The following is a 22977-nucleotide window of genomic DNA, read 5'->3' on the forward strand; positions in this document are numbered from 1 at the left end:
TATTATTATTCAGTGGTTCTTAAAATGCTGATATCCTAGAATCACTTGGGTAATTTAAAAGTAGTCTAATATTGAGCTGACTATGAGTGATTCTGATTGAACTGGTTCAGGATGGAACATGTTGTAAATCTTCCCAGGTGATTCTGCTATTTGGCCAGCACTGAGATCCACACTGGTGTAGCACAAAAGCAAAGGGACAGACTCAGAGGACATCTGAAATATTCCTCAGCACAGTGGTGCTCTACTTTCTATACCATCCAGCTCTAAGAAATTTTAGAACATATATTCTGGGATTTCTTCATCTCTCCATCTGGAAAACATCAGTTTTTTCTTTGGTACAATTAGCACTTCTCTTTTATAAGAACCCTGCATTTATTCTGATTTGTAATAACATCCCCAGATCAGCAAAGGAGATTAAAAAGAATCTCAAGCCAATGGAGTCAGTCTCCCACACTTGTGAAAATCCTGCTTTCCACAGTACTGTCTGCTCAGAAGCTATATATAGGCATCTTTTATCCTCTCTACCACCTTCACTGGTGTTTGTTTCCTCTCCCCCATTTTTTTTAAAGAAGCTATTTTCCTAGGAAGTTCAGAAAGGACTGCAAGAAACTGTGTTCTTATATTAGTTTCTGTGTTTGAATTCTGACACTGAAAAAAAAAAAAAAAACTTCCACAGTTCTGTTTGCCTATATAAGCCCAGATGAATTGTTAGTATTTAACTCAATATAGAAAAGAAGTTAAGGTACCTAAAGGTAATATATACTACCAGTTCCAATTCCACTCCTCTGTTGTTTAAAGGACTAGTGTGTATCAGCTGCTGTTTATATCAGTCCATAGGTTATAAGAAATCCAGTATAGCTTCCCTCATTTCATGGATTAGGAAATTTATGAGGTCTAACCTTTATAACCTAAGCTAAGTAAATGTCACACATCTTAACCATCAGCAAGAAAGCTCTCACACACACTGAACCAAAGATACAAAAATAGTCTTTTCAAATTTCATTCCAATCTCCCCAAGCAGTGCAAGGCACAATACATTAAATAAGGGCCATGGCAAAAGCTATAGGAAATGGTAATCAATAAAGCACTTCACAGCAGACTGTTCACTCCATGAGTTCTGTCAACAAATATATTGAGAGGACTGCTCATCTTTATCAAAATGATTTTATCAAGCACAACAGAACATTCTGGATTCAGTTCACAGAATAAGTGCTCTAACAGAAAACATGGGGGTTCAATTCTCTAGGCTTAGAAAATAAATTTGATGTTAAGTGCTGAACTGAACCATGGAAAAATAATTATAATTTCCTCACTGGGAAGAAAATTTATACAACTTGTATATTTACTCCAGTAAGTGGAGCCAAGTTTAGGGTGGCTTAAGGAGAATGCTATCTGTAACATTCCAGTTGCAAATAGTATTTACCTCTTTTTTCTGAGTCTGGCCGTGTAGTCCTTGCTGCCTGAGAGTACTCAGATGTCCCCGACTATACCAGCGTAGTGATCTGGTAGAGCTTAGGTAAGATGGATTCTGAATGCATGCAGTGAAAGACAGTGTGCTGCTGCTGCTGCTGCTGAGTCGCTTCAGTCGTGTCCGACTCTGTGCGACCCCAGAGACGGCAGCCCACCAGGCTCCCCCGTCCCTGGGATTCTCCAGGCAAGAACACTGGAGTGGGTTGCCATTTCTTTCTCCAATGCATAAAAGTGAAAAGTGAAAGTGAAGTCACTCAGTCGTGTCCAACCCTCAGCAACCCCATGGACTGCAGCCTTCCAGGCTCCTCCATCCATGGGATTTTCCAGGCAAGAGTACTGGAGTGGGGTGCCATTGCCTTCTCCGGAAAGACAGTATAAACCTAACTAAAAGCCTCATTCTCATGAGAACTTTTACAAGACACACCTGACTTTCACAAAGCCCTCTTAAAACAACACACCTGGGTCACAAATTTCTCATATCAGCCATCTACATTCCTGGGAAGGAAAATATCTTTCTTCCACTTTGCTGTCAAAGTAGAGTGTGTCTTCAAATTCATAAAGGTATGTCAAATAAAATAGTCGCATGCTACATAAACTTAGTCTAAGCAGTATAAAATACAACTCAACCTTCACATATTAAGTGTATAGCCTTCACTTTATTCCATTGTATTCGGCTCACTTTTTAGATATGAGATTTTAATTGCTTACCTTTTTTCAATTTTCTTTTTACTTCCCTTCCTTCTTTGTCTAGCACTTTCTGCATATGTGATAAACCTTACATTACTAGCTCATTTTCTTGCTTAAAGATCCCATTTCTCATGCATCAATATGCAGCAATCTGTCTTCTACTGGGAACTGCTTAAATACCCAAGAATACATTTCGTATCAAGTGAGGAAACCAGTTCTCTACATGAATTCGAATGAGTTTACTTGTCCTACTAAGAGGTCTGTTTTATAGCCTATTAAGTGAAGAGACTGGACTTAATTATCTAAGCTTCTTTTACTCTAATATCCTTTTTTTTTTTTAGTGAAAGTAGATAATAAATAATTGCCTTTCCATAATATTGTTAATTTAAGAGATAATATGCATTGAAATTCATATTTGTTTAATTAATAGTTGGGTATTTTTTCCAAAGGCATTTTTAAGTTTTATACTTTTTAACTTTTCCTGTGTTGTACCCATTTTACTACTGTGGGTTTGTAATATTTTATTTGTAATGAAAAGATTGAGATAAATAGTGGAAATCGACCGAGCAAGATGTACAAAAGCTCCTCTCTTGAAACAGAGAGGATAAATTATTTCAAGCGGGGCTCAGGAGAAGGTACAGTAATAGGAACTGAGTAAGGCCTGCTAGGGGAGAAGGCAATGGCACCCCACTCCAGTACTCTTGCCTGGAAAATCCCATGGACAGAGGAGCCTGGGGGGCTGCAGTCCATGGGGTCGCTATGAGTTGGACACGACTGAGCGACTTCACTTTCACTTTTCACTTTCATGCATTGGAGGAGGAAATGGCAACCCACTCCAGTGTTCTTGCCTGGAGAATCCCAGGCACGGGGGAGCCTGGTGGGCTGCCGTCTATGGGATCACACAGAGTTGGACACAACTGAAGCGACTTAGCAGCAGCAGCAAGGCCTGCCAGGAGGTTGGCCATTTTGATTACTGGGTGGGAGCAGTCTTACTAGTGTTGAGCTCCCTCAGATTAGGTGCCTCAGAAAGGCTTTTACTCCCTAATTAGCTCCCTAGATTAGCAGTCTCTGAAAGGTTTTTGCTAGAACTGAACTGCCAAGCCCACACTTAAGAATTTTAAACAGCAGATTATCCTGAGTCTTGAAATTTTCTGGATTGAGATGACATAGTGAAAGGAAAATTTCTCTGCTGGTATTTGCAGAATTGCTTTTGAACTGTGGTGTTGTAGAAGACTCTTGAGAGTCCTTGGACTACAAGGAGATCCAACCAGTCCATCCTAAAGGAAATCAATCCTGAATATTCATTGCAAGAACTGATGTTGAAGCTGAAACTCCAATACTTTGGCCACCTGATGCGAAGAGCTGACTCACTGGAAAAGACCCTGATGCTGGGAAAGATTAAAGGCAGGAGGAGAAGGGGAAGACAGAAGTTGAGATGGTTGGATGGCATCACCGGCTCAATGGACATGAGTTTGAGTAAACTCCGGGAGTTGGTGATGGACAGGGATGCCTGGCGTGCTGAGGTTCATGGGGTCGCAAAGAGTTGGACACGACTGACTGATTCAACTGACACTGATGCTGATCTGCAGAATAGTCTAGCAGCTGAGGTAAGAGTATGAGCGAAAAACAGGAGACAATGTAATGACAGAATGTAGGGGATAAAAGCCGCTCTGAGGAGAGCGTGACTGAGTATGGCATTACCACACACACCCCCACACCCACACACACAAACTGGCAAAAAATTCAAATAACTTGGGTAAAAGAAAAGGAGCAAAGAAGAAGTAGGATCCAAATCCATCTTAAATCCAGCTGAAAATTGGAGCTTTGATAATTAGAAGATCTACTGGGAAATCATAAAGAAGAGCTAGGCTTCCTTGGTGGCTCAGACAGTAAAGAAACTGCATGCAGTGCAGGAGACCGGAGTTCAATCCCTGGGTCAGGAAGATGCCCTGGAGAGGAGAATGGCTACCCACTCCAGTATTCTTGCCTGGAGAATCCCATGGACAGAGGAGCCTGGTGGGCATGGGGTTGCAAAGAGTCAGACACGACTGAGCAACTTTCATAGAAGAGCTATTTTAATACTAATTTTCTGTAATACTGACAATAAAGCCACTCAGGAAAAATAAATCTATTAAAAAAAAGAATATCAGTACTATATTTAAAATAGTAAGCAGAATATAGTCATTATTTGACACAACTATAAAGTCTTGGAAAACAAAAGTGAAAGAAATCCAAATATTCCATTTTGTCCTGAAGAGTGGCTTGAATTGTTGGAAATAATTGTTTTTGAAGTGCTATTAGCAACATTTACTTATACTTAAGTCATAATTCACTGTGATCAAATAACTTTTGGTTCTTAGTCTTTTGGGGAGGTACCACACCACTTCAGTGTAGTCAAGTATAGTACACTTGTTTAAAGCAAACTAAGAGTAAATACTTTGTCAAATTTTACTAATATTACTGACAATGCTTTTAATCACAAACACAGACATTCCTTATTTTAAACAAAAGCTTGATAATTTAATCTCTTATTTGACCAAACATTTTTAGGAGTTATAAAGGCTTAGTGGTATTAGACTTTAATTAATTTGATATATTATAAATGAATTTACTCATGTACTATTAAATATTATCATAAATAATTAAAATTAAGCTATACTTGTCAAAACAGTTTAATAAACTGGGCTCGATTGTAGTCGCCTTGAATTTCTAGCATGTTCATTTTCTAATTCACAAAATCTAGTAAGTCAAGAATGAGAGTTCTACATTTGAACTAAGAGGGTTCTAAGAAAATTATTAGGTTTACTTGAAAATAGTAACTTAAAAAACTATGTAAAATGATTATTTATAAATGAGATGAATAAAATATCAGTAGCATCAAACTTCGTTTTCTGAATGTTGAGCTTTAAGCCAACTTTTTCACTCTCCACTTTCACTTTCATCAAGAGGCTTTTAAGTTCCTCTTTACTTTCTGCCATAAGGGTGGTGTCATCTGCATATGTGAGGTTATTGATATTTCTCCTGGCAATCTTGATTCCAGCTTGTGCTTCTTCCAGCCCAGTGTTTCTCATGATGTACTCTGCATATAAGTTAAATAAGCAGGGTGACAATACACAGCCTTGACATACTCCTTTTCCTATTTGAAACCAGTCTGTTGTTCCATGTCCAGTTCTAACTCTTGCTTCCTGACCTGCATATAGGTTTCTCACAAGGCAGGTCAGGTGGTCTGGTATTCCCATCTCTTTGAGAATTTTCCACAGTTTATTGTGATCCACACAGTCAAAGGCTTTGGCATAGTCAATAAAGCAAAATAGATGTTTTTCTAGAACTCTCTTGTTTTTTTGATAATCCAGCGCATGTTGGCAATTTGATCTCTGGTTCCTCTGCCTTTTCTAAAGCCAGCTTGAACATCTGGGAGTTCACGGTTCACGTATTGCCGAAGCCTGGCTTGGAGAATTTTGAGCATTACTTTAACGAAGATCTTGGCATTTGGTCTCATCACTTCATGGGAAATAGATGGGAAAACAGTGGAAACAGTGTTAGACTTCATTTTTTTGGGCTTCAAAATCACTGCAGATGGTGACTGCAGCCATGAAATTAAAAGACGCTTACTCCTTGGAAGGAAAGTTATGACCAACCTAGATAGCATGTTGAAAAGCAGAGATATTACTTTGCCGACTAAGGTCCATCTAGTCAAGGCTATGATTTTTCCAGTAGTCATGTATGGATGTGAGAGTTGGACTGTGAAGAAAGCTGAGTGCCGAAGAATTGATGCTTTTGAACTGTGGTGTTGGAGAAGGCTCTTGAGAGTCCCTTGGACTGCAAGGAGATCCAATGAGTCCATTCTGAAGGAGATCAGCCCTAGATTTCTTTGGAGGGAATGATGCTAAAGCTGAAACTCTAGTACTTTGGCCACCTCATGTGAAGAGTTGACTCATTGGAAAAAACTCTGATGCTGGGAGGGATTGGCGGCAGGGGGCAAAGGGGACGACAGAGGATGAGATGGCTGGATGGCATCACCAACGCGATGGACATGAGTCTGAGTGAACTCTGGGAGTTGGTGATGGACAGAGAGGCCTGGCGTGCTACAATTCATGGAGTTGCAAAGGGTCGGACACGACTGAGTGACTGAACTGAACTGAACTGAGCATCAAACTGCTGCTGCTGCTAAGTTGCTTCAGTCGTGTCCGACTCTGTGCAACTCCATAGATGGCAGCCCACCAGGCTCTCTTGTCCCTAGGATTCTCCAGGCGTGAACACTGGAGTGGGTTGCCATTTCCTTCTCCAATGTGTGAAAGTGAAAAGTGAAAGTGAATTCGCTCAGTCGTGTCTGACTCTTCGCGACCCCATGGACTGCAGCCTACCAGGCACCTCCATTCATGGGATTTTCCAGGCGAGAGTACTGGAGCGGCTTGCCACTGCTGCTGCTAAGTCATTTCAATCATGTCTGACTCTGTGTGACCCCATAGATGGCAGCCGACCAGGCTCCCCCAACCCTGGCATTCTCCAGGCAAGAACACTAGGCATAGACAAATCAATCCATGAGTATTAAGGAACATGGCAATTTGGTAGGAAGTACAAATTGACCTACATTTGTGTGAGGTTTTACTATTAGCAAAATACTTTCACATTTATTAAATCATTATGGCCTTATAACAACATGTTGAAGGTATCCTTTAGAGGAGAAATACAAGGGCTTCCCAGGTGGCTCACCATTAAGGAATCTGTCTGCCAATGCAGGAGTTGCAGGAGATAAAGATTCAATCCCTATGTTGGGAAGATCCCCTGGAGTAGGAAATGGCAACCCACTCCAGTGTTCTTGCCTAGAGAGGAGCCTGGAGGACTATAGTACATGGGGTCCCAAAGAGTTGGACATGGCTGAGTATACATGCATACTTTCCTAAAGTCTTAGGAAATTGGGTGCTAGTGGAGGACGGTTAGTCTATCACTATTACTCTGGTAGAAATAATATGTGTGATGCCAGGCAATTTGGGGAACAAGTACCTCATGAAGGTATAAGCAAAATAAGACAGAGGAAATGCACATCAGGAGAGAGACATGAGCTGGAAAATAGTGGGAATTTGAGCAAATAAAGCAGAAGAATGATGGAACTTAGTATGTAACTCACTCTGTGTCAGCAGAGCTTTCATCCTATGCAAATAATATAATGGAATTTAAAACAAGACATAAAGTAAACAGTAATTAGCTATGCTGCCACACATAATTTACTTAGCACCAGCCTAGAGGAAGAGTTTGGGATGTGTTTCTGATGTATGTAAAGAATAAGGTGGAATGATTTGGTGATTTTTATCTGTTCGATTGTACTAAAGGTTACAGACTTCTTGAATCCTAAAATTGCCTATCCGTGTTGCCTCACCCATTTTACCTCTCAGCACTGCTGCCTAAGAAGAGTGGAAGCCTATAGTTCTGATGCCATATACACTCACTTGGGGTTTGAGAAATTGCAGCATCCTTCTGCTGATCTTAATCTTCTTGCCTCTTACTTTGTAAAGGAGGACTGGGTGAACCCCGAGTACACACAAGGGAAGAGGATAGTGACCCAAGAGCTCCGTGCTGTGCTTAGTTGCTCAGTCATGTCCGACTCTGCGACCCTATGGACTGTAGCCCACCAGGCTCCTCTGTCCATGGAATTCTCCAGGCAAGAATACTAAAGTGGGTTGCCTATTAGGTAGAAAATAACACTGTGAATCCTCATTTGAAAGCAAGCTTCAGACATAGTTAAGTAATTTGACCAAGAACACATGGGAAATGGGAAAATTGAACTTCAAATCCAGATCTTCTGGTTTCAAATTTACACTTTTATCCTATAAATTAACATTATAAACATGACATAAGTTACATTATCTATGACATAAGTTACATTATCTATGGTAGAATGTCATATTTTTTTTACTAGTTGGGGTAAATAAGTTGTCAAAGGTTGATCTATCATTATGAGGATAGCTATTCATATAGTATCCTAATTCACTGAAAAATTCTTCATTCAAAAATTGCACTCCACAAATGCTTAAATGAAACATGTATGTTGGTGAATAATCTCAGAATTCAATTATGGTAGCTAAAGTTGAGATAAAATCTACCTGTCATCTTCATAAATGCTGTCAATTCCCTCCACTAAATTTTTAGCAAGGCTGTTGTTAGAGTCACGTCTTTTCTCTCCTTCTTTGTTTAAACTGACATGGCACTGTAACTTATGGTGAGATTAAACAAATGTCAAGTAATATGAAAAGGAAAGAAAAGGAGGTCTGTAATATATTTGCATTATACACATGCCAAAAAATTACTCCTTTGGAAACCATGGTTGACATGACTGGTACTCACCAATATGTGGATATCCTTTCCTTTCTTGAGGACATGGGGATGACAGAAAGGGCTACATGACTAGTTTTGGCCAATGACACAAACAAGGACTGAGGAAAAAGTACAGCTAAGATTCTCCAGTCTCCTCTCCTTCTGTTGTGGTGATTTTGGAAGAGGACACATGGCCAGGTGCTGGAGACACACTCACCCCAGCCCAGATCACTGAATGACCACCTGAGGTAGACTTGCCCTGGAGAGTCTGAGGGACTCAGGGTAAACTTGGAGTAAACGAGAAACAACACAATGCTTCTGTGATACTAGTTGTTTGCTACCACAGCATGCACTAGTCTATCTTGGCTTATGTTTTTACTATCTGCCAGCATCCTTCAAGTAAGTTTCACTTAAATGTCTGTAAGCTTTATAGATGACCCGTGCACAATGCAGGGGCTGTGCTTTGAGCAGTCCTGAGAAGGGGTGGACAATGTGGGCTGTGGAAGCTGACCTCCTGCCTTACAATCCTGCTGTGACCACCGCCTGGCTCTATGACCTTAAACAGCAGTGACACAGTTTCCTCATTTGTACAATGTAGATAATAATACAGCAGCTAAGACACTGCATTTTTAGGAGGAAAAATGATATTGTGAGCAACAAATAACACAAAAACACACAGGAGAATGACACAAGGCAAGCCATTGATAAGGGCTAGATATCATGTATTGTCAACATCAACTCTAACCTACCCAAGGGCACACAGTGTTTTATTTAGCTGACCCCAAATTCCCTTTGGTGGTTAGGATAATTGACAACTACATCACCAAATAGTTGAAAAAACCTATCTATAGTCTAATAACAAAAGGATGGAAATGCTTTTATTAGAGCTTTAATGCACTGGTTCTTTAGATAGATCCACTCTGTGGATCTATCAGCTGTCAGGGTCAATGTTAAACAGATGAAACTTCTAAATGAAATACCAGTAATGGAAGTGACACAGGTAGTGTCAAATGGTATTAATACTATGAAATCAGAACTTGTTAGGGGAAAAATAATCCAAAGTAATAGACAGCCTTTGAACTTAAGATAAAAAACCAGAAAGGTAATGCCTCTGGTATAACACATGAGAAAATGAAGCTTGAATTATTCAACAGCTCATTCATTTTTGATGGTAGGGAAATTGCCTGAAATCCCTTTCACATTCTGCAAAGATCAAACATATTAGGAATGTCAAAATAATATTAGACATCCCCTTTCAAGAGTCAAAATAACTCCTCAGAACAAAGGAAAAAATGGAAAATTTCAGGGCTCTAAAGAACACAATTAAATGCTGATATTGTGGAGAAAAAAACATGGAAGTCCTGCTGGTACTATTAACAAAATGCCAGCCAGTCATTTACTAAGGGGTCAGTTTTGGCAAAGCACTGAAACTGGGGTCTTGGATTTCTTCACTTTAAATCAGGATAATAATTTCTATTTTATACATTCATATGAGAGGTAGAAAAAACTACTACTGCATGTAAAGTTTCAGAAAACATTAAAAATATTAGTTTACCCATCTTTGATCAGCCTGGAATTCATAAGTCATAAGCAAAGTTTCCTATGTATTTTGCTTGGTCTTCACATAGTACTATATCCCAGGTTGATCTAACTATGTTTTAAAGAGAATATTGTTTGCAGAGCTTCTTTATGTCCCACTCTAGATTTATCCAAAAAGACCAGATTGATAAATCCAAGTGCTTCCAATGAAATAACACCCTTCATAAGGGATGCTCCACTAAAATGCAGCTAATGCAGTTTTATGGGCTACCCTGGGTGGCTCAGTGGTAAAAAATCCGCCTGCCAATGCAGGAGATGCAAGCTTGATCCCTGGGGCGGGAAGACCTTCTGGAGAAGGAAATGGCAACCCACTCCAGTATTCTTGCCTGGGAAATTCTGTGGATAGAGTATGGTCAGCTACAGTCCATGGGGTCGCAAAAGAGTCAGACATGACTTAGAGACCAAACAACAACAATGCAGTTTTATGTTCAACACTGCTGCTTGCCCAAATGGCAGTATCACACCTATCATTATTTCAGAATCAGGCGACTTACACAATTCTAAAAATGTGAAAGGTTTAGTCTAAAATTTGAATACAGTGTCACAGTTCCATATGGACTCAAAAAATGTCTGTGATTTTGCAACAGTGTCTAGTAAACATCAGATTCTGTGTACTTTACTTAATTATGTGATATGGAATTTTATGGCTCACAAAGCATTTCCTCACTTAGAAAACATCACTAGGTACACATGCACAACAATGCAATCTTTTGCTATAAATATGAGTGTACATTACAGCATGTGAAACTGGGGAAAGACCAGAGAAACTGGGGAAAGAAACCCGAACCAGGACAAATACGTTATTGCCTATATTCCATGGGAAAGACATTGCGTTATTGCCTATATTCCATGGGAAAAAATTCAGTCAAGGTGGTGATTCAAGACTTGATTACATCATTCCCAGAACAATTACATGTGGAACTACTCAGCCTTTTCTTCACGAAGCATCCAAGAACTATAATTAGAACATGCAGATAAAACGCCCTGCAGAGTTTCAGAGACTGTGTAGCTGCTGTTCTTGGTGGTGTTAAAAGGAACTACTGATTTGTCTAAAGAAAGCCATATAATATACAGTGCCTTGTTCCTTTATTCATTAAGCAGTTAGATGCAGGCATGATTCAAACACAAGATTTTTTAGGTTAATTAAATCACTTCAGTTAATAGCAGACATTTTTTTCATAGACTATTATTAAACTAATAAGAGGAGGTATGAATATAATCAGACTGAAGAGTGGGGAATTTCTTTTCTTCCACGTCCTGCATTTTTTAGCAGGTATTTTATGTTTAGCTTAAGCATGGCCTAAAAAAATCAGTTTTATTTCCTTTTATAACTCCTATAACTACTGAGAGATGGAAGAGAACTTTGGTCAACTTTCTTTTCTTTTCACCATTTAGCAGTGGAGATACAATAACCTCTCATCACAAAAATGGGACCATCTGTGTTTAAACTAACAAGACAACACTTTTCCTTGTTGTTGTTCAGTTGCTAAGCTGTGTGTGCATGGACTGCAGCATGCCAGGCTTCCTTGTCTTTCGCCGTGTCCCAGAGTTTGCTCAAATTCATGTCCAGTGAGTCAGTGATGCTATCTAACCATCTCACCACCTCAGCCTCTGCCTACTTTTCTTATTCCAATTTAATTAATGGATACAGTTTTTTGAGCCATATGTTCTACCTTTCACTATAAAGAGATGCAGTCATAAGCAGCACTACCACTTTACATTTTGTAGAAACATTATCTTCCAAAGGAGCATGGAGGTCAGCTTTTTGGTATACTACTCCAAGTGTGAATAAAAGAGTTAAAATCATGATGTGAAAAAAGACCATGCCCTTAAAGATTTGGAAAAAAAAACAACAACCCTGCTTTGGTATATTCAGGAAGAAAAAATATAGACCATGTTTTATGATGATTTAATAAATGATGTACAGAACTTGCATTTCAGAATTTAAATTTCAAAAGCAAGAGTTGGCTGATTACAAAAACTACACTGCCACTTATGACACTTTAATTGCAAATTTCCAGGCAAATATTATGACACCCTATGTTAATTACTTTCCATGTTTTACAAGTTTATATATATTTAGAGGCATGACTAAGTTCCACTGAATGTTACAAAATTATTGGGCAAAAAAAACCCTATTGGCCCAATATAGTCTATACATTAGTGAAAAAAAAATAAAAAGGAACATATGGAACAAAAACTAAAAAGAACGTCCAACACTTCCTGTAATCTACCATTTAATGTTGACTAAGTGATAGACTGTAGGAAGAGAAGGTCAACAACTGTAACTGTCTTAACGCTGGGGCTGAACCTAGCTTTACAGGCAATAACTTATAAATGTGTTAAATAAAAACAGGAGTTGTGGTTTTGGCATATGTCACTAATCAAACATAAAAAGATGATTTTTTTATGAGGTAGCTTTGTCTACAATTTGAGGAAGAGAGATGGCTTTGAACCTCAGAGATTGTGTCTACGCATCTGGCTCAAAGATCCTTAACCAGCAAGATTAAATCCTCCAGTTTATTCAACTTGCTTTACTGCAAATGAGTTATCTGCTCCACGGATGATATGCAGCCGGTAGTAAGCTCAATTTTGAGGTCCAGGTTGGTTCCCAGACATCACAAGGTTCAAAGTCTCAAACTATGATTATTAGGTCACAGTAATTGGCTGTGAAAGAAAGAGGGCCTGAAGAGAGAAAAGAGCAAGTCTTCTATGACTGTAATATCCAAAGACCTAACACCAGATGGACATTTGAAAGGATGTAAATATTTAAATCTAGAAAGGTGATAAAATCCTGGGTTTATTTATAACAAGCCTAAATGAACACATTAAAACATTAAGAATATATGTGTAATTCTGATATTCAATAAGTCAATTATTTATTTACCTGGCTCACATTTATTAAACATACAGATCATATAGTTAATACACTTTACATTCTGGTCTTTGATTACTGGTCTTATGTTCTGTAAGTTTCTGAAAAGTTGGATTTATTCTGCTTGCATTATCTTCATGTCCAACACACACACAACAAAAATCATGCAGAGTAAATTTTCAACATGATATCTCTATTTTTTCCCCTTATTTCATGGTTCCTTTAAAAAATAAACTTATTTTCTTTAGGGAATTATGCTTAAAATATATTATCACTTTAAATAGGAAGTTGTTCAAAAATAGTATTCCAAATTATTATGATACAACTTGAAAAAGGCAACAAAGAAATATGATTGAAGAGTACCTCTCTGCAGCAGCAAAAATTAAAGTTTTGAGATCAAAACCGAGATATTCAAAAGTATTACAGTATTCTTTTTTAAGTTGCATAATAATCAAATCTCCACCAAAGATGACTCCCTCTATTCCTGCCACTTTATGGACACATTTTGCTCAGGCACTTACCTTTCATCACGAGTCTAAGGGAGTAAACCCATTTCTCACTCCAGGGCAAATCACACTATCAGTCCCAATCATGGTAGTTAAGAATTGGGTAAGTATCACCTAAGCTGACAAATTAAAGAGAAGCACATTTATTGGATATTAGGAGGAAAGGATTTCCTCTCTCCCTTCTATAGAATAACAAAGAACCCTGGCATATTTCACCTCTGAGGGGAATCAGCTTAAGGCGAATGCTAAAAACATCCTGTTCCGGAAACATCTGTATTAACCCTGGCATATTTCACCTCTGAGGGGAATCAGCTTAAGGCGAATGCTAAAAACATCCTGTTCCGGAAACATCTGTATTTTCCCGTATGATTCTCCTATAAATGAGGGACTCCCTCAGGGAGGCAGAGAGCTTGTTGATGCAGGAGGTGAGTCATCCCACTGCTTCAGTGAGCTGGCTAATGGGGTGTCCGGGAGGCATGCTGAGAGTGAGGGGGACCTTCAAGGGCTGGCATGCACTAGATCATCCTTGAGGTACCAAAATGGAAGCACATCATATGTGTACAGTCCTATTTAGTACCTGGATTATGATATTTAACTTGAAACATTCTGACTTATACTCACAGTGATCTCCAAACTCTGTCAGAGTTGCTATCCATTTTGATGTAAATTACCACGGGATTGAGTGAACCACTGCTTCATTTTAATTCCGAGGAACATTTGATTTTGTCATTATTTACCATTGTTTATTGACATATATTTCCACAGACCAAATCTTTCATTACATATATAGGTGAACATAGGATCATAATTGTATAGCATAGAAAATAAACCTTCTTGTATCACCCTCAGCATTTAATTATGCAAAACTAGTGACAAACATCTTTAGAAAAAATAATAAAATAGTCCTTCAGTATTAAAATTTCTTATTAAAAAGCATGACATTGAAGTTAAGAGTATGGCATGTTATTAATGCATAGATGAGTCAGGCATGAATAAAATGAATCTAATCCCATCTCTTATAGTAAATCAAAATCTTTGAAAACTACAGTTTGTAATGGGTTAACTGAAAACAATGATATATTCAGTTTTTTCATTATTCTGTGGTTTCTGATCATGTAACTTTTTAAACAATGAATACTCAGGATATAAACAACGTACTGCATACTTACCAGGTGATTTTTATGTCACTCTGCTGAATGCAGGATAAATATATTTGGGCTTTTTATTGCTTGAGTAGAAAGTGCTCATTACTTATTATGTTTATAATATAGAAAAATTAAAAAAACACACACAAAAAAAACCAAAAAAAAAGCTTTTAAATGGCATACATCACACTGTTGTAGTGGTGGACTTCCTCAAGATCGTCTTCTGTGGTTTTGGTGCAGTGGGAGGAGGCACAGTTGCAGGTCTGAGTGGGGGGAAGCTGTTACTGTGGCTTATTCCCAGCCCCCCATTTTCTAGTGGAAAAGGAGGGAGATGAGGGGGAAGTGGGTGGGTAGGGCCTTGGGGAGGAAGCTTTCCTGGTGGGTGGACGGGTTCACTGTGTAAGTGGACCTCCCTGTTCTTTACGTGATACCTGGTGTCACAGTCAGGACAGTAGCCATGGTACTGGACTTTTTCATTAAACCTTACTCGCTCCCGAGGCCCAGCTTGGGGGCACCTGTCTTTTTCGGGTCTGTGCATCAGAGGCTGCCCGGGAGCCTTGTCCAAGTTACTGCTGGGTTTGCAGTAGATGTCTCCATTGGGGATTTTGGTTGGTGCCCCAGGGAAGCCTCCGTTTCGCAGAAGGGTGCCATTGGTCTTTACCGGATTGACAGTGGGCACCACTCGCTGGGGGTCTTCACACTTCACGGGTGTCAACCGTGGAGGAGGCGCTGGAGGGTTTGGCTTTCTCAGGACCGTGAGGATAGCAGATGGGTGGGCTGGGGGCTTAATGAGGGGGGCATTGGCCTGCACTTTGATCTTCTCTATGCTGGAGGCTGTTGTCCCGCTTGAGCTACTATTCAGGGTGTCCGTTTTGGAGCTGTCAGTCATCTCATCCTCCAGCTGTAGGTCAGAGGTCAGGGTATCAATCTGGTCAACCACCTGGTAAAAAGGACAAGTTAATCATGTTGAATAACGACTCAAAGCAAAATATACCACAAGTGTCTTCCTATTTCTTAATCAGATATGGGAACAGGGACTAATACTGAATGGTGCATTCCATTCTTCTTAAGTTTTCATTCAACAAATTTAGAGTATTTACCAAAAGAGCACCAACTATTTGATAGCATAATGATTTCACATGCCTAGAATATGCTATTTATATATATGTTCTATCCTGACTCTGCTGTATCCAAAGATAAAATCTAACACAGAAACATAACTGATTTTTAAAACTGATTTACAATGTTAGTTTCAGGTGTACAATACAGTGACTTGATATTTTTATAGGTTACCCTTTATTTAAATGTATTATAAAATATTGGCTATATCCCCTGTGTTGTACAGTATACCCTTGTAGCTTATTTTATATGTAGTAGTTGGTGCCTCTTAATCACTTACTCCTCTTTGCCCCTCCTGCACCCTTCTCCCCACTGGTTACTAAACTGATTTTAAACAGAGGAGGGGACTTTCCTTCTGATTTACCCTGTAGAAAGCATAGGAGAACATTAATCTCATGCTAAAATGAAACAAAGCCTGAAAACCTGCAAAAATCAAAACTTTTCTAGAGATTATCAGAGAACTGAGATCACAAAGTAACCAAATAAACTGAACTGTAAAGAGCTCCAAACCCTGTGAGGGTAGACAGGACACAAAGACTGTTCCATCTGTGGCCAATCACAGGGAAAAGACGTAGTATACAAAAGTGAGTCAAGAAAACAGCCAAGACATTAAAGAGTAATTAAAGGCAGAATGTGCTATCATGACAAGTCAGAAACCTGAGGACCCCAGACACAATGTAGCCTGTTCTCACTCAGTGCCCCTTTTTCCATAGGCTTCTCTGAGGGCAGGTAGAGACTGCAAAGGGTCCCTCCTGGGCACAAAAACTCACCCATTTCCCGACCCTTCTTACACAACAGAAGCCTTCAGCACTAGGGGGATGGCAAGAAATCCTCTAACCTCTAAAACATAGGCAATGATCTGCTGCTTCTAGGCTGGAAGAAAGAGGTGCCTATATCCTTGGTGAAGGAGATGAAACATTCTCTTGGATCCAGGAACCTACTTTTGTCTGCTACCACTTGGGGGAAGGATCCAAGTCACAGCTGCTCAGTATATGCCAAAGACACAAGACAGAATCAGGAAATCAAGTAAGACTGCAGGCCCATCACACCACAATGCAGGATCAACCCCGAGTGTAAGAGAGTTCTTGTGAAGACAGGAAAACTGGGTGGCAGAGTTCTAGGCCACGTCTTTCTAAGGCAAGTTGGGCAGGGCCAGCAGAGAGCCATGGAGTTAAGGAATCCAGCACCTCCTACAACCGGCTGGCTTAGAGGCTCTTCGCTGTTAAGTCATGGTCTGGAATAGCCTGTGGGAAACATAGTCTCAGCTCAAATGCTCAATTTCAGAGCCAAGAAGTTTGACCCTCTGTCATTTACACTCTCTGAAGTCACAGATCTTAGAGACCATTCTCACAGCTGTGGTACATGTACTATTATGTTTACACGATGAAGGAAGCTAAGGGTGACTTTAAAAATAATTTATTTTCAAATGGAATGAGTCCCTTCATCTCATGTTTCCATATGTAGGCTTTTTCCTCCTCTCTTACTCAGGCCGAAGTGTGTTCAACTGTGAAGTTAGCCCTTTGACACAAGATTGGGCTCAAAATGAAGACATCATAACCAACCAGAAGTTAGAGAGGACATGGAGAATTTACTTCTTCCACATGTGAGTCTTTTGTGATTGATTAATACCGGTACCATGAGGCCTTCAATTTTAGCTCCTGAATCCATTCACTTCTCCCCATCTTCCTTTCTTTGATCCTAATCTGAGCCTTGCCTCCCCTTCTCAGTTCTATAACCTCAGTGATCTTTTAAAACACTGAGTTGTGTTTTTGTCATTCCCTGCTTAAAACTTTCAATACCTGCTCATTTCTTCTATGATACATAACAATTTAACATGGTGTACGGGGGCTTGTAAAGTCTCACTCAATGTTGTTCTGATAATTGTTGAATAACTGGTTCTTAGGGATATGAGTGAGTCCTGATTTAAAGAGTTTAACAATTTCCATGGTGTGGTCTCATGCCACAGTTAACTTCAAGGGAGTAAGGCAGCATCACTGAATGTGAGACTGGGAAGAAACATGCATGGGTGTATCATTATAGTTTCCACCATACCAGTAGAATAGACATAAACTCAGGAGTACAAATACATATTAAAATGTAGTAAAATAGATAGGAATGACTAAAATTAGACAAAAAACTTTTCTTTTTAATGTAATTTATTTAATATAGGTTTATATATTTCAGTTTTCAATAACAGTTATTTCACAACTGGCTCACAAGATTTCTGAAAATAAAGCAATTGGCCCTTTTTAGCCAGCATGAGATAGCATTCCTAATTACCTTCTATATATTGTTGTATGTGTATGTATGCGTGTGTGTGTGTGTGTGTGTGTGTGTGTGTGTGTTAGCCATTCAGTCTTGTCTGAGTCTTTGCAATCCCATGGACTATATCCCACCAGGTTATTCTGTCCACAGAATTCTCCAGGCAAGAATACTGGAGTAGGCTGCCATTCTCTTCTTCAGGGGATCCTCTCTACCCATGGATCAAACATGAGCCTCTGGAATTGCAGGCAGATTCTTTACCACCTGAGCCATCAGTTGTTGTTGAGTCACTAAGTTGTGTCCGACTGTTTGCAACCCCACAGACTACAACACACCAGGGTTTCCTGTTTTTCACTATCTCCTGGAGTTTGCACAAACTCATGTCTATTGAGTCAGTCATGCCATTCAATCACCTCATCCTCTGTTGTCCCCTCTCCTCCTGCCCTCAGTCTTTATTAGCATCAGGGTGTTTTCCAGTGAGTTGGCTCTTCGCATCAGTTTGCCAAAGTATTAGAGCTTCAGCTTCAGCATCAGTCCTTCCGATGAATAGTCAGGGTTGATTTCCTTTAGAATTGACTGGTTTGATCTTCTTGCTGTCCAAGGGACTCGCAACAGTCTTCTCCGACACCACAGTTTGAAAGCATCTTTGACTCTCAGCCTTTTTTATGGTTCAACTCATACCATACGTGACTACTGGAAAAACCATAGCTTTGGCTATATGGACCTTTGTTGGTAAAGTAATGTCTCTCTCTTTTTTTTTGTCTCTTCTTTTTAATTCACTGTCTAGGTTTGTCATAGCTTTTCTTCCAAGAAGCAAGTGTCTTAATTTCATGGCTACAGTCACCATCTGCAGTGATTTTTCAGCCCAAGAAAATAAAATGCGTCACTGTTTCCACTTTTTCCCCATCTATTTGCCATGAAGTGATAGGAACGGATGCCATGACCTTAGGTTTTTGAATGTTGAGTTTTAAGCCAGCTTTTTCACCTTCATCAAGAGGCTCTTTAGTTCCTCTTCACTTTCTGCCATTAGAGTGATTATCATCTGCACATCTGAGGTTGTTGGTATTTCTCCCAGCAATCTTGATTCCAAATTGTGATTTATTAAGCCCAGCATTTTTCATGATGTACTTTGCATATAGCTTAAATAAGCAGGGTGATAATATACAGCCTTGATGTACTCCTTTCCCAATTTGGAACCAGCCTGTTGTTCTATGTCCAGATTTAACTGTTGTTTCTTGACCTGCATACAGATTTCTCAGGAGGCAGGTCAGGTGGTCTGGTATTCTCATCTCTTCAGGAATTTTCCACAGTTTATTGTGATCCACATAGTCAAAGGCTTTAGAGTAGTCAATGAAACAGAAGTAGATTTTTTTTTTTTTAATTCCCTTGCTTTTTCTATGATCCAATGGATGTTAGAATTTGATCTCTGTTTCCTCTGCCTTTTCTAAATCCAACTTGTACATCTGGAAGTTCTTGGTTCACATACTGTTGAAGTCTACCTTGGGGAATTTTTAGCATTACTTTGCTAGCATATGAAATGAGTGCAGTTGTCTGGTAGTTTGAACATTTCTTAGCTTTGAGAACCCCCTATATTCAATTCTAATAATATTCCCTTTCTTTTCTCACACTTCTTGATATTCTTTTGGATCCTCATAATCGCCAGTCTGCTTCCCACCCTAAAGCATTTGAACATACTATTTTTTTTTCTTGAAATGCTCTGACTTCTCCTCTTTGTCTAATTAACTCTTCAGTTCAGTTCAGTTCAGTCGCTCAGTCGTGTCTGACTCTTTGTGACCCCATGAACAGCAGCATGCCAGGCCTCCCTGTCCATCACCAACTCTTACTTTTTATTAAAATCTTAGCTCAGGAGTTAAACTTGTGAAGTAAAATTTTTCCCTCCTGCTGTTATTTCCCTTATTGGTCTAGTTAATTTGTTAAATATTCACAAGAAAACATTTCTTTCATTCAAAGTTATCACATTTTTTTAAAATTATTTGTTTAGTAGTAGCTGAGTATTGGAATAATTTCTTCTCTCTAGATCTCAATCTCAGACTGAGGACCTTGTTGGTTTTTACTCTTGGATCTTAAAGACCAAATATGTGAATGGTATACAAAAGAGACTCAACAAAACTTGTATGAATTCATTGAGGTTGTTTCTTTGATTCAACTGTGAGCAAAAGCACTTCTTTTTCTATTTGATTTTTGAAGGTGTTACTTTAAAATTCATAATCACTGAATTCTAGAATAAAATCAGGGGATAATGACTTAGCTATCAATGATGCACAGAGTTCAGTTCAGTTCAGTCACTCAGTCATGTCTGACTCTTTGCAACCCACCATGGACTGCAGCATACTAGGCCTCCCTGTCCATCATAAACTCCCAGAGTATTCTCAAACTCATGTCCATTGAGTTGGTGATACCATCCAACCATCTCATCCTCTGTCATCCCCTTCTCCTGCCTTTAATCTTTCTCAGCATCAGGGTCTTGTCCAATGAGTCAGTTCTTTGCATCAGGTGGCCAAAGTACTGGAGTTTCAGCTTCAGCATCATTCCTTCCAATGAATATTCAGGATTGATTTCTTTTAGGATGGACTGGTTGGATCTCCTTGCAGTCCAAGGGACTCTCAAGAGTCTTCTCCAACACCACAGTTCAAAAGCATCAATTCTTCGGACCTCAGCCTTCTTTATAGTCCAACTCTCATATCCATACATGACTACTGGAAAAACCATAGCTATGATTAGATGGACCTTTGTTGGCAAAGTAATGCTTCTGCTTTTTAAATGATGCACAGAGTAGGTATCACATTCTCTAGCTCTTAGCAAGATATCGTAGAAATTCAAGTGGAAGGACACCTAAATATCATGATAGATAGCTGAACATCTTGGCTCATGTCTACTGTGTACTGTTTAACCCAGAGTGGTTACCTACCTAAGCCTTTTTTAAAAATCTTCAGCAAAGGAGAGAAAGCTAGTCTACTGTGAGGAAAGTGAAAATGATTTTCAGAGATAAATACACTGCCTGGGGCCCTAACGGTTCAGTAGTTCCTGACTGGTTTGGTCTGTACAGTGCTATTTTCCAAATGCCTAAAAATGCTAATAGAACAACACCAAAAAAAAAAAAAAAAAAAGAACCAGAAACAAGCAAAATAATGCTCCCATGGAACAGGGTATCTAGTGGAATGGCCTGACATCAATTAGGTTCTCAAACAAGTAACAGTAAAAGCACAAATGCCCCAGGTGCTTTGAAAGAGAAATACAAGCTATTATAAAAGGAAATAAAACCATGTGAGAAAGTGGGTGAAGCATTCCTGAAGGATGAGTTACAGTGAACTGGTAGAACAGGAGTGATTCTAGAAGCCCATTTAGGAGAGAGCCTCATCAAGGTACTTGGATAGAAGAGAACCCCTGAGTGTGAGCAATTTAGAGAGGACTCTTGGCTGAAGGACACTGTGAGAGACAAGGCTGGAGAGTTGGATAGCAGCTAGGCTGTGCAAGTCCTAGTTATGTTGCGATAAAGGACCACATATTTTTTAAAGGGTTTCAGAAGTGAGAGAAGCAATATTCAAGAGACAATGAATTCAGTTTTTCCGAACTAATTAAAGAAGTATGCAGAGTCTCAAGCAGGAAAGTATAAGCAAACACACAACCAGAGATACTACAGTGAAAATACAGAATATTAGAAAGTAATGATTAAAGTTTTACAATGACAAAATAAAACACCAAACATTTACACAATAATAAAATTTAGACTGACTTTAGAAATATGTTTCCTACTGAAAGAGAGAAACTGGATATGGAATATAGTGTAACTTTTCTGTAAAAGTGAGACTGAAATAAACATTATCCATCAGAGATGAAAAATAATGAATGAAATAAAATTGAAAGCTCATGTACACACACACACACACACACACACACACACACACACACAATCGAACAATGGGATAAAAGTTATAAAGAAGTAATTCACATAAGGTGGGTCTAAATTTTCAAAAATCATACACTCAGTCTCACGAGTAATCAAGCTAGTGCAAACTGAAGAAAAATGAGAAAGTATTTATTTTCTTCTGAGTACTTTAGGAAAAACGAACCAGTCTAATAGTTCTATTTGATGATGAGGTGAATAAATGGGAACTTTGTATATTGCCAGTGGAAATGTAAATTCAGTGCATTGGGAAACTTTTTGACAATGTCTTATAAATTGGATAAGGTTCATACTCTATGGTATAAGTCTTCTAAGAACAAAGTCTGGACTATTCTGGAGAAATTCTAAGAGATGTGCACAGGCTTGAAAAAGCACAAGGATAGTTCTTGTATTATTTTTTTCTTTTTTGGTTTGTTTTGCCATTGCAAAAAATTGGAAGCAACCTAAATATCTGTTAGTAAGTGATAAGATAAGTAAATATAAACAGTTCAAATGAAGTAACAACAGCTATATGTATCAACAATGATAAATCTCAAAAACCTTTAGTTGAGCACAAAAATGTTAAAAAAAGATCCACTAAAAGTATAAAATATACTGTTTATATGTAGAAGCACAGATATTTTAGTTTCTACAACATGAAATAATTGATATACATTAAGTTTAGGCAAGAAGGAAGAGGAAAGACTGTCAGGAGACATCAGCTACATAGATGAAATAGTTTCTTTTAAAACTTCACATAAAGTAATTATGATAAAGTGTTAACATTTGTTAAGTTCAGGTTATATTTGATATAGTACTTATTTTATGTCATGTGCAAAGTCTTTTATAATTGAAGATAAAATAAATATTTATCACTACTTAAATAAACCCTCATCCAAGGTAAAGAGCAGAGGCTGTGCTTTGCTGGAGCAGCCGTGAAGAGATACCCCACGTCCAAGGTAAGAAAAACCCAAGTAAAATGGTAGGTGTTGCAAGAGGGCAACAGAGGGCAGACACACTGAAACCATACTCACAGAAATCTAGTCAATCTAATCACACTAGGACCACAGCCTTGTCTAACTCAATGAAACCAAGCCA

General features: G+C 38.9%; 1 protein-coding gene across 1 annotated transcript in view; it reads right to left on the reverse strand.

Annotated features, from left to right (window-relative positions):
* Nucleotides 1-14778: 14778 nt before the first annotated feature.
* The window catches only part of PRR16 (proline rich 16), a 176571-nt gene continuing 168372 nt past the window's right edge, over nt 14779-22977 (reverse strand). The window contains 1 exon segment of the mRNA XM_052644242.1: nt 14779-15534. Within this exon segment, the coding sequence (XP_052500202.1) occupies nt 14779-15534 (756 nt within the window).

Source organism: Budorcas taxicolor, chromosome 7, assembly GCF_023091745.1.
Source record: "Budorcas taxicolor isolate Tak-1 chromosome 7, Takin1.1, whole genome shotgun sequence".
Classification (NCBI taxonomy): domain Eukaryota; kingdom Metazoa; phylum Chordata; class Mammalia; order Artiodactyla; family Bovidae; genus Budorcas; species Budorcas taxicolor.